This window comes from Channa argus, chromosome 11 (genome assembly GCF_033026475.1).
Source record: "Channa argus isolate prfri chromosome 11, Channa argus male v1.0, whole genome shotgun sequence".
Lineage (NCBI taxonomy): Eukaryota > Metazoa > Chordata > Actinopteri > Anabantiformes > Channidae > Channa > Channa argus.
This window is the reverse complement of record NC_090207.1, coordinates 25,258,679-25,271,134: the sequence shown is the minus strand read 5'-3', so window position 1 is coordinate 25,271,134 and position 12,456 is coordinate 25,258,679. Positions and strand designations below refer to the sequence as shown.

At 38.0% G+C, this 12,456-nt stretch overlaps 1 protein-coding gene across 1 annotated transcript; it reads left to right on the top strand.

Moving 5' to 3' along the window:
• The first annotated feature begins 806 nt into the window (after positions 1-806).
• sdf2l1 (stromal cell-derived factor 2-like 1) lies at positions 807-4,334 on the top strand. The gene is made up of 3 exons (XM_067522133.1): positions 807-1,074; positions 3,125-3,321; positions 3,521-4,334. The coding sequence occupies exons 1-3, from the start codon at positions 897-899 to the stop codon at positions 3,797-3,799; spliced, it is 654 nt and encodes a 217-aa protein (XP_067378234.1). The 5' UTR covers positions 807-896; the 3' UTR covers positions 3,800-4,334.
• The last annotated feature ends 8,122 nt before the right edge of the window (positions 4,335-12,456 follow it).

Below are 12,456 nucleotides of genomic sequence, written 5' to 3'. Positions count from 1 at the left end.
TTTAATTTTTGGAATTTTGGGTTGTGACAAAAATTCATCACGGACAATTTGAAGATTTATTGAAACATTTTATTTTAGGCTCAAAATGTAAAAATGTGGTTGTCTAATATATTTTATTTATATGTGAAAAAAATGACATGGTGCAAGATTCCTCCAGGTTATTTGAAGGATGTGTCCCTGCAATACAATTTCAACAATGGCAATATCTGTAAAACCTACTGCTGAACCATTGTTAGGAAAGATTGCACAAACATTATACTTCCATATTCAAGTCCATAGACGAAATGACTGATGGAATCATTGAAAAAAGGAAATCTCCTGTTTATTTTTGGCGAGTTCATAATAATGACTGAATTAAGTTTATCTATACATTATCTGGAACCACTTATCCTGTTCAGGGTCACAGTGGCTTGGAGCCCATCCCAGCTGTACGGAATTAAAGTGCTATTATAAAAAACACAATTACAATATTAGAAATAACATATTACATGTTTTGGTACAATAGTTTATCACAAAGTTTACTAAAAAGTTGCTTTAAACATCATTAATTTCTGAACATATCAATATATGTGGAAAGAGGTTTGTCGCTCTACATTAGAACAAGCTTTGATGATAGTATTATTAATGTGAATATAGTTCGTATTGTGAATTAATTCGATAAACAATATACAATAGCATACAACAAAATGATAAATACATTACATCCACTGTTCCAGTTTGCTACTACCGTGACTGCAATTTAAGGTACATTGACCAATCACACGTCGACACTAACTTCCGTATTTTAGGACTTGTCAAGCTGTGATTGGCTCAAACCAGCAGCAAGTTTGAAAGTGACTGTTTTTGCTGTTCCTTCTGTCAGTGTGTGTGTGTGTCATGAAAACACAGAAAGGAAAATGGAGATAATTCACGCTGTTCACGTTGTTATCAAATCCCTGCTGTTTCTCCTGTTGTGGACAAACTGTGAAGGAAAAGAGTCGGAGCTAAATTATGTGACATGTGGCTCACTGGTAAAACTACTCAACACCAGGCACAACGTCCGGCTGCATTCCCACGATGTCAAATACGGCTCAGGTAACCTTTCTTTTCCAGAATCTCACTATGTATATCCAGACATTTATATATATATTTATGTATATACGACAACAGTGTGTTTTTCATACAAACAACAATTTCAGTTGCTTTGCTCGTCTGCAAATATTCGTAACGTTAGACGACAATGCACACTTAACGCCAGGCCTCTTTATATGTTGACTGTAGTATATTGTGTACATTGTGTATGTAGCACTAACATTTAGCATCGATCACTTTACTACTGTGAAACATCATCCACCCTCACGGCTGCCAACACCTAGTGCGATACATTGTGATGGAAATGCATTTTGTGATTGGCCGGCGAACAGGTGACAATATAATACAACGTGAAATTTAAGCGAAATTACCTGTTTAAGGCCGAAATTTAGATGAGGCGCAATTGATTTATTAGGGATCTTGGGTAATTTCTTAAAGTTTTTTGTTTTTGCCCGGTAACCAGTAAAACATGAACTCGTTTTTTTTAATGAGTGCACTTTGGCATCATGCTTTTCCGGTGGACGATAACTAGGTGCACGGGATTTCAGCCAAGTATCCAGTTCATATGCGGCTCCGGTGAATCAAATGTCTAACCTTTGTAACTAATGAATTTTCCATATATTCCGCCTGGTTACCAAATAAATATTAATTGTAATTTTTGTATTTTCTTTTTTTTTTTTTTATCGATGTCACCACTGTTAAACAGTAGACAATTGAGCTTCCGGTCAAACTTTTCAAAGTAAAGTCCATCATGAAATGCATTCAAAACTCACCCGATCTCAAGACAATGTATTGATGATCATAGCTGATTTTTTATATGATGAGAAAATCTCTATTTGCTTTGTTTTGCAAGTCCGATGATCCTACTGCTTTACACTCCCTTTTTTGATTCATCTACAAGTTCCTCATACAAAAAAATAATTCCTGCCATGATTGTGAAAGGAGAACAGTCTGATTCCGGGCATTATATCTGCCTAATTGTGACGACTTGATGTTATAGAAGCTTTGTGGTTGTCCTGGTTTTTAGGTTTTACTTTATCAATCTAACTAGATAGGCTGTACTATTATTCACACACATGCATCTCCTCTTCATCAGCTAACCTACCAAAGGTGGTGATGAGGAAAGTGTCCATGTATTCATATAGAGAATGTTGAATGTTATACAGAAACATTTCAAATGCAAATGAGCCTCCAGCACAAAATAAGAAGGGAGTAGAGTCAGGTATAGCCTTACTCATCTGGGGGGGCAGTACATAATAATGGGTGTCCGGTTACAGTCACACACTTGTCCTTGTGGTTTTATTTTATTTTTTTTCACAGATGTAGCTTGTAATGGTGTTTAAACATTTCCATTTTTGGATCGGTGTTGTGTATTTAAATGCAGTACATTAACCTCCATTTCACTTCCAATAATGAATACAGGATTTGGTTATAATTTCTGAACAAGTTTGGATGTTGTGCTTTTTCACTTTGTAACATGATGCTAACGCACTGTTAATGGAGAGGGATGCCCTTTTTTTTTCTTCTTTTAAATGTAAATGTTTTTTATGTATGCTTCTATTATGATTAGCAATATTTTTCTCTCTGTTTTTAGTAATATTGTGGACTTGAGCAATTTTACTTTTTTTTTCCTATATTTGGCAAGTGTCTGCACTCATCAGTTTCCCTCACAAGTTGTGCCAATATTACACTATATGAGAAATTTGTTCTGACATAATGTCAACCAAATAAGGTGAAATAGTTGTTTCTAGTTAATCCACCACCCACAGACCAGATAGAAACATTAGATTTGTACACTGTTCAGTCAGCCCTCATGGCTTCACCTCTAATAACCAGTAAACACAAATAGAAACTAAGATACACAACATATCAAATATTTTAACATTCAGAAATTCTGTCAGTTATAAAATATGCTTATTAACAGATACATCCAGCCTGGACCGTGTTGGCTTTGCTCTGCTTACCTCAAGAGTTTGTCCCAAGTTCTAACACGTATCAACTGGGATCCGAGATCGGATACTCATGCTGTGTGTGTGTGTGTGTGTGTGTGTAGGCAGTGGACAGCAGTCTGTAACTGGAGTCGAGAGTGCAGATGATGCCAACAGTTATTGGCAGATTCGTGGAAAGCCCTATCGCCCATGTCTGCGCGGAGCACCCATCAAGTGTGGCCAGGCCATTCGTATTACACACATGAAGACCGGCCGAAACCTCCACACACATCACTTCAGCTCACCCCTGTCTAATAACCAGGTCAGTCAGTGGCACACACACTCACACACTTACCTGTGTGTGAATAATTTCTGGAGAACTATAGAGGCACATGTATGTGTTACAGGAATAAGACACTGTATACAGACCGTTGGATACATTCATTGTTAGTTTTGTTGGGTTTTATTTACCAACTAATCGGCATCACCACACTTTGACCCTTTATGATTATCATCTGCAGGAGGTCAGTGCTTTTGGAGAGAATGGTGAGGGAGACGATCAGGATGTTTGGACAGTGCAGTGTGACGACGACTACTGGGAGCGCGATGAGGCAGTGCGATTCAAACACATAGGAACCGACGTCTTCCTGAGTGTGACAGGCGAGCAATATGGCCACCCCATCCGCGGCCAGCGCGAGGTGCATGGCATGGGCTCCCCCAACCAGCACAACTGGTGGCGCACCATGGAGGGCGTCTTCATCCAGCCCAGCCAGGAGCCACTGCGACACGATGAGCTCTGACATCATCACCAAGGGGACACAAATGGACGTGTGCACTGTGGACTCCTGTTGCTGTATTGGTTTTGTGCAAATTTTGAATAATGTAAAATATTTGACTGATAACTGCGCACGAGAAACACCCACTGTGTTCTGAGAGGAGAGAGATAATCTTATTTTTCCTTTCATTTTGAATAATAGTACTGTATGTAGTGTAGGAGTCATAATTCTTAGTTTTCCATCTTAGAAAATTAGAGGGAAAAAGGGAGCAAATACTGTTTTGTTTTGTTTTTTAAACCAAGGCTGGATTACAAACTTGCAACGACCCTAACATCAAAAATATTTCACTTATTTAATTTTGTCCAGAAATATACACATCTATGGAACAATCTCACTGGAAGGGGCTCAGGTCAAATACCCTTGATGTACGTATGTGTATATATAATTGCACCAAAAACATTTTTTACTTTGTGATTGTGGGTTATTGAGTGTAGTTTGATGGTCAGTTTTATCAATTTAAAACTAAATTTGCAACATAATAAAGTGTGCAACAAGTGAAGGGGTGTGAATATTTTTTAAGCCAAATACAGATGTTTGACTCTTTCCACATCAAGTACCTGCAGTGTGTGATAAGGGACCAGACAAGACTGCGTGGCAATTACTGAGACTTTGCAGAAAACTAACTGCCAGAGTACAGAAGCAACCATAATGTGTCAGCGTCAGGCATTTAGCTCATCTTTCATCGAACAGAGTGCAAAAAGGAGACTGAAGCATCAGCTGAATGGTGGTGGTAACACCTGCACTCCTGCCTTACCAGGACATCCAGGACTGGGTTTTCACATGTTCTCCTTGTACATCACGGTATCAAACACCATCACTTAGGCCAATGACTGGTGCTGAGAGACCTAGTTAAAGGTTACAGCTCACCTCATACACACTACAGAACATCCAGCTATCCACAGCATCATTTCTGACGGGATCATGTTCAACAGCTGTTGTTCACCTGTTATAAATATGTCTGCACCTCAATTTCCCATAGAGCAATGCTTACTAAGTAGCTCTGTGACAGCGGGAAATATGGCGTCAGAAATAAATGAACGTATCACGTTGTTTTACTAAGTAGAGGGGCATTTATGGTATCAAATCAATCAAGATTTTTAAGGGGCCCAGGAATAATGTGTCCGTTTCTGAAGGAGAAAAAGTTTTTTCCTTATAACGAGAAACTTTTCTCATAACAATAGACTTCTCGTTTTTGCAAGATACATTGAAAATGTATTACCACAGCCTTAATATCATATATCATATACACAGGGATGGTGAGTGAACCGTTGGATTAAGGTCTTGGTTCTGACTTTGCCCCTTCAGAACATTAAGTTGTTCTTTTTAAACTATTTCTGTGTATCTTTGTCTGTATACTTGCGATCGTCGCTGGAAAACAAATGTTATCCAGAGTCTCTTGCAGACTGCATCAGGTTTTCCTCTGAGATCTCTCTGTATTTTGCTAAATTAATTTTGCACTTCACTTTTAGAAGCCTGTCAGGAACTGGTGCAAAGAAACACCCCAGCATCACCATGCTTCAAGATGGGGATAGTGGGTTTGAGTTATGCTAAAAGTGTATGTTAAAAAGTCAGTTTTGATCTCATCAGACCACAGAACCTTCTTTCAATTGACTTCAGAGTCTCTCACGTGTCTTCTGACAAACTCTGGCTGAGATTTAATCAAACTTTTCTTTTGTCTGTGCCAGTGTGCCCATAAAGCTTTGACTGGTGAAGCAGTTGTTGTTTGTACAGCCTCTTAGCTTGTGAAACCTGTAACTCCCTCAGAGAAGTCAAATGTGCCTTGATTCCCTTCTGGACTAGTCTCCTTCTTGTACAATCACTCAGTTTGTAAATTTTTAATGTTGTAATTAAATAATTAGAGGTAAAAATGTGCAATGGGTTAATGACTTTTTATGGATTTATAGACTTTTTATTAAGATTATCTTAAGTTTATGTTTTATAAATTTTATAAATATATGTTTTTTGGTTGAATTGAACAATTTTGAAATATTAAACTACTACCACTGTAGCAAGTGATAATAACGATGTTAATAAATAATTCACAATGTATAATAAAGTGAAAAGAAATAGTCACAAACATGAGAAAAATGGCTCCGCTACGAACTGTTGGTGCTGCTCACATTTTCATCCAGCAGGTGGCGACAAACTGCCGTAAAAGACAGAGTCGCAGGGAGGTCGTGGATTAAACATTATCATCATCGTCGTCATCATGATCATCATCTCCCGTTATCAGCTGCAGAATATTTTCTTCAGCATCCTACATCTCCTGCATCCTCCCTGGCTGCTTGTCAGAGGTGCGTGTATGAATCTAGAGGATATGAGAAGTCCAAGAGCAGAGAAGAAGAAGGGGGCTTCACCGCATCAGGGTGAGGAACTGACTACAGTGAGCAGACGTTTAAGTGTACAGCCGCTTTGTGCCATTAGGTAACATGTCAGAAAAGGAAATGACAAGTATCTAGGACATGTCCTTCAAAGATATAGCTTATTGTCCATTTAAAAGCAACATGCTTGTTCTGATCATGCTAAATTATTAGGCCAAGGTAGATTAACCTTCCACCTTGTTCAGTACTGGGCTAAAAAAGATGGTTTTATTCCTTTATACCTGTAGTCTATTAATTCATGAGTTATATTATTTATCCACCCACTATTTACCTTAACGCATGGCTATTAAATGTATATTATTTGGGAATCTAGTAGGAATTAATTGCAATGAGAAACACGATTGTCCAAGCAATTTATTCAGTTTCCTTAATTTCTATCACCTCTTAAACTTTTCTCACAAGCAAAGGGCAAACAACAGCAACAAGATCCAAAGCAACTGAGCTGAGTGTGATTATTGACCCGGCAGATTTCTTAACTGCATCACACCAAACTGGTAAAATAAGTGTGTGTGTGTGTGTGTGCAAGGGGGCATTGAGCAGAATTGGGGAAAAACTCTCAATGTGCGAACTGTTACAGGCGTTGGCCCTTTTTCTTCTTCTTGTTTAACTGCAGCGAAAGGTGCACTGCTGCTGACCTTTAAGGAAGATGTAGTTGTAGTGGGGGTGGGGGAGTGGGTGGAGTCCAGCGTGGTGAGAGTGGGGGGTGCATGAGGAGGTTCCCAGGCTCTCCACTCATCTGAGTCCCAGCAGGCAGAGCAGCGGAAATGTGGCCACCCACCTTCTGAGTGCTGCGTGTGCTTCTGCTGCTTTGCCTGTTTCCAGTGCTTCTCACTGTTTCGCTTGAGACTGAAAGCAAAATGTTTGAGGAAATCTGGCGAAAGGCTGCTGCTACTGCTGCTGAATCACACTTACTGTGGCTCCGAGTCTTGCACAGCTGCACAGTGAACTGTAAATATGGTCTTTTTTTTTTTTTTTTTCTCTACTTGCTCACAGGGCTGTTTCCCACCGCCCAGTGAGCAAGTACAACACACAGAAAACCATATACATAAATAAAATTCATTTCCAAACAGCCTAATCTACACCAGTCTTAAGATGTGATTTTGTTGTTTATATACAGCCTTAAGATTTAGAATATATTCATGGGGAGTGCTTTTTTTTTCTGTTTCCTGTGGTTTTATTCACAAAAGAGTCGTGTTTCCAGTGTAACTAAGATGTTTAAGTCAGACAAACAGTTTGATGAACTCTGATTCTACTAAGGGCAAACGGATCATTCTGTCTTTTATAGGTGATGAAACTACACTTTGTCCTAATTTGTTTTTTTCCACAAGCAAAAGCAACTCAAGAAGAACTTACAAGAAGTGAACTGAAATGGGTAAAATTAGGGTTTAAATTAACTCTCTTATTAAACAACAACAGAACAAGTTTTTCATTATTCACTACAAACGGGATTTTGATGCTGCCGACCAACGACTGCAGTTTGGTACATTTGTAAAAACAAAAACACAAACAAAAACAAAACATTGTATTTTATAGGAATGTTCTTAAAGACCTTACACCACTAATGACCTACAGGAAATTCAGTGAGTGCATTTGCAGCCCTGTATACTACAATTTTAGATTTATACCTCCAGTATCTGAAAACACCACACATCAATTGGGTATTAATATATGTTGGTGTACAGGACGTGTGATTGTCTTCTCTATGGGTTTAAACCTACATGTGACAGCTGTACACAAGACTATGTCCCCTTTGTTGCTCCTCCTTCGCTGCAATTAAGGGAGAAATATGGCACTTTTCACTTCACTGCATTTGTTTGACAGCTGTAGTAATTTGCACAGGTAGATTCTTCAAATTAATGAATAATACTTGAGGTATTATCATCAGTACATACGTCGGCTCCACCTTTGCAGTCGCTTTCCTTTTTTTAAAAATTTTTTACTATACATTTTTCCCTTTCCACAGTTTCATCATTATAGGTTTGTGGAACGTACCACTGTCAACTGTTACATTAAAATACCTGTTTTGATGTAAGAAAAAAAGTAAAAAGAGATGAGAGGAGGAAAGACAATGATTGATTTTGTTCTTAAATGTGAAAAAAAATTAATTTGCCCGGATATTGACATAATAAATCAAAATCGAATCTAATTTCTGAAACTATAACACTAGGTACATTTTCTTTTAGAGTGGGAGGTCCCACACATGTGAGGCTTTTCCTGGGTTAAATTCACCCAAATTACAAAAACCCACATTTCACTTTAGATTGTATTTTTGAATCTAACCCTACTCTGTGCTGGCTCAGTCCTATAGGAAGATCATCCTCATCATCATCATCATCATCATCACCATGTCAAAGCTTGCCACAAAACACAAAGGCTGCTTCTTCACTTAGCATTACCTTTATTAATGAAATCCAGTTTAATGACAAGTTACAGGTTAAGAGGCAGTGAAAGGTAGAAGTTACTGGAGGCTTGTGGTGCTTTGTCGAGAGGCAGGTTGAAGGGTGTGGAGAGGAGGAGAGGCCCAGCTGACCGATGCCCTTTCATTATTGCACTGCTTGCTTCAGCTCCCACAGTAGTGCAACAGGGAAAGAGTGTCAAGCAGAGAGCATCCTGTGGCTGTCGTCCCGGGTGAAGGAGTGCAACTTGAAGAGCAGGATTCTCTTTTCAATCTGCCTGCAAGCTAAAGTCCTTTTTTTTTTTTTTTTTTTTTTAAATGTCTGAGAGTATTTTGGTGAATACAGTGTGAGAAAATGTAGTAGATGGAAAAAACCACTGCGCATTTTAGCTAATAAATTAGAATTAAATGTGATGGGAATAGCAGAGAAAAATATTTTAGATGGCAACAAAAGCTCAAAAAGCTTTTTATTATTTTATTTGTTCAATATTAGTTAAATAATTAGCATCGACACAAAGTAAAAGTCACTAAGAGGATGTTTCTAGCCTTTATAGTCAGTTTAATTTGTGACAACAGTGCAGGAATAAAGATGCATTAAATTATTAATGTATCAACAAGCCTCCACATCTGTAGGTCCATGCTTTAAAAAATGCTAGATATGTGCTGGTTCACGGTTTCATTGTGAGGGAGTTTAAAGCCTACAGAAAAGTTACAAATGAGTATTCAAGTCAAGTTATTTATTCTGGTGTTTAAAGGGACGGTTTTGGTTTGATTAGAAATATCTGCATGTCCCCACCATCACAATAAAAGTGATTGGAAATTGACTTGGGTTAAAGACGTTGACAAATGATCAAATCAAAAGTAGCAAATCTTTCCAGAAACAATATCACTTTTACTCGGTCGAAACATTGTTCACTTGAACATTTATCAGTGACAAAACCGTTTCCATGAAAACTGTCACATTTCTTCTGTGGATTATCTGTGGTGGCCTGACAGTTAGATAAGTGACTGGGCTGCCTCAATCTCCTGGACCAGCCTTGCAGGATTAAATCTGTTTGGGGACAAGTGTTGCCTTTGAGCAAGGTCCTTAATCCCAACTCCTCCAGATGTGAAACTGTTATTGTGTGAATGTGATCACGTGTTGCCTTAATAAATAAAGGTGAAAGAGAAATAACTAGAACTCTAAAATAAAATAGGACAACGTTTAGGAAAGAGCCATTCCTGGCTAAACTCTATTCACCTGCACAGTACTAACCGCTTTTGGTAACAGTTCACTTAAATCAAACCTTTAATTATTGGGATTGTTACTTAAGATACAAATCGCCTTCGTTTTTATATCCTACCAGTCATTGAGGTACTGAAAACCTACTCTATTTTTAATCTTTTATTGTCTTATTTTTTTGTAAAGTGTTTAGGTCAATCCATGATTGTTGCCAAGCGCTATATAAATAAAAGGTGACATTACTGAACAATAACAATCGAACATTATTTTAGAGCTGTTTTACAACAATGTTAACATTAATGTAGATGTATGTTCTATAAAAAACGTTTAAAATAACTTCGCGTATACAGAATATGGAATTAACGCTCAGGCTCTGGTGAGTAATGTGTTCTTCAAGTTTTCGAACAGCTTTTTCACCTTTTCAAACACCTTCATTAGCAACAACATTTCTCGGATTAACACAGGACAAACCTTCTCTCTTAGGAAAGCTACACTGTGCTGTATATCATTTCTCGGGAGTCAGGTGTTCAGCATGGACTTGGGAGAAACCAGCTGGGCAGAACATGTGACATAAGCATCAGTATCAGCTGCGTAACGCATCAGAGGAGGAAGACCATGCCTCAGAGTCGAGACCCTATAAGCAATATTGCACTACTCTGTTAACACTAGTGAAAGCAGAGGCAATATTGATAGGGTCTGGTCTGCAAGGTGACACAGATGAGACAGAAGAGGGAGAAGGATAAAGATCACACACTCACACACCAGGAGAAAGGACTGAAACATAAAGCGTGTGGAAGTGAAGTTCCCCCTTCATTCGCTCGGGCACATTTTTGTGCTTCTACAAGGCATCACGTCACATGATCACAGCGCACATACAGTACCTTTCAGGATTCAGCTTTCCTTCCTTCCACCTTATTGGATTTGAAATGGGATGTTTCCAGATGTGAAGGTGTCACCTTGGCCTTTAGGAAGCTGCGGTGAGCATTTTAGACTCGCCACGTCTGAGTCTTAACTGCAGCACAATGTAATCGTTTCAATCTTAGCACAGATAAAACGGTTTGGGCTGCAACCTTTTATTTTTGAATTTTGGATGTTTCTATAAAAAAAAAAAAAAGAGAGCCACAAGAGCTCTTTTAATTAAGCTGAGAGCATTAGCAGATCTGAAACACAGGACAGCACTGAAACATGTCTTGGAGGGATTGTGCAAAATATCACAAATAATAAATCCTTTTATTCTACTAGTTGCATTTCAACCTATGAAACAATATATGCTTATTTTTTTTTACTTATACGTCAACAACAAAATTTAGCTGATTGGGTTTTTTTGTAATTTCTCTAAAATCATAACCCAAGTTCAATCAGCAACACAATTTGTTCCATTCTTCAGTTGAGTTTTACTATCTGTCATACTGCCCTTAAAATGCATTTTCTTTAAAAAAATAAATAAATCACAAAATAATTTGCACAACAACAATATATTAGATGTATGGTAAATCGTTGCTTTGCTATTGACAGTGACCCTGCTGACACTGTGGATACATGTAATCAGGTTAGCTCTAGCTCAATACATGCAGTTTGCCTTTTTCCAGCCAAGGATTATTTGACTCCCAAATGGCGGGCTTCAATTTTTTAATAAAAAATACACCTTGATCATACTACCAGCCAATCACTGCATATTTGCAGCCCTACAGAAACTTCGACTATATATTGTCACCTAATCACAAACTTTCCCCGTCTATATTTTTTTCAGTTTTAGTTCAGTTTTTTGAGGACACTATTTTGGTGGTGTTTGATTTTGTTGTTGTGTTACCATCTATACGATACTGTAAATCAGTCTGGTATCATCCACATGGTCTCTTCATTTCTATACTGATACTGGACATATAAAAGTTTTGAATGCCCTGTGAGATCAAGCTAGAAGTCTTACTGTTTTGACACTTTTAATGGTTCTAATAGCTCGATTAATTTGTTGAGACATCTCCATAAACCTTGAGAATACCTTTATCTTCTCATCAGGACACAGTTATTTGATTTCTGTGTATTATTATTGGTTTTCACTGTGCTCTGACCCTCATTAAACACGACATGATAAGAGACATGATAAACTTTGCATCTTAGCACATCTTTGAGTTGCTCTTTAGCCCCCAAAAATAATCCTCTTATAGCTATTCCGCTACAACTTGGAAACAGAAATTCAATTCTGAAATCGAATTTGTCGAACATTTAACAAGCAATTTAACTTTCGTGCAAAGTCATATATCAAATCCTGTCACAAGACTTCTATATGCAGTTTTGGTCAACCAAATGCTATCACAGCAAATATCCACCACCTCCAACCCTGTCAACAAACCTGTATTCTCATAATGTTTATGCTGACACAGTCACCATAACTCACTCGTGTGTAATGTGCATGTACGAAACTAACAATTACGGTCTGTATGAAATCACTGTATAATGTCTCCTTTTAGGGTCATATGTCTATAGAACGCATGTCTATACAAACATGAGGATATTGTCTTAAGAATCCTTTACTCAGTTTACATGTGAGTGGTTGTACCCGTGTAATAGTTGACACACTAGACCTGCAACTAAACGTTATGTTCATTATTAGTTTTAACAATCC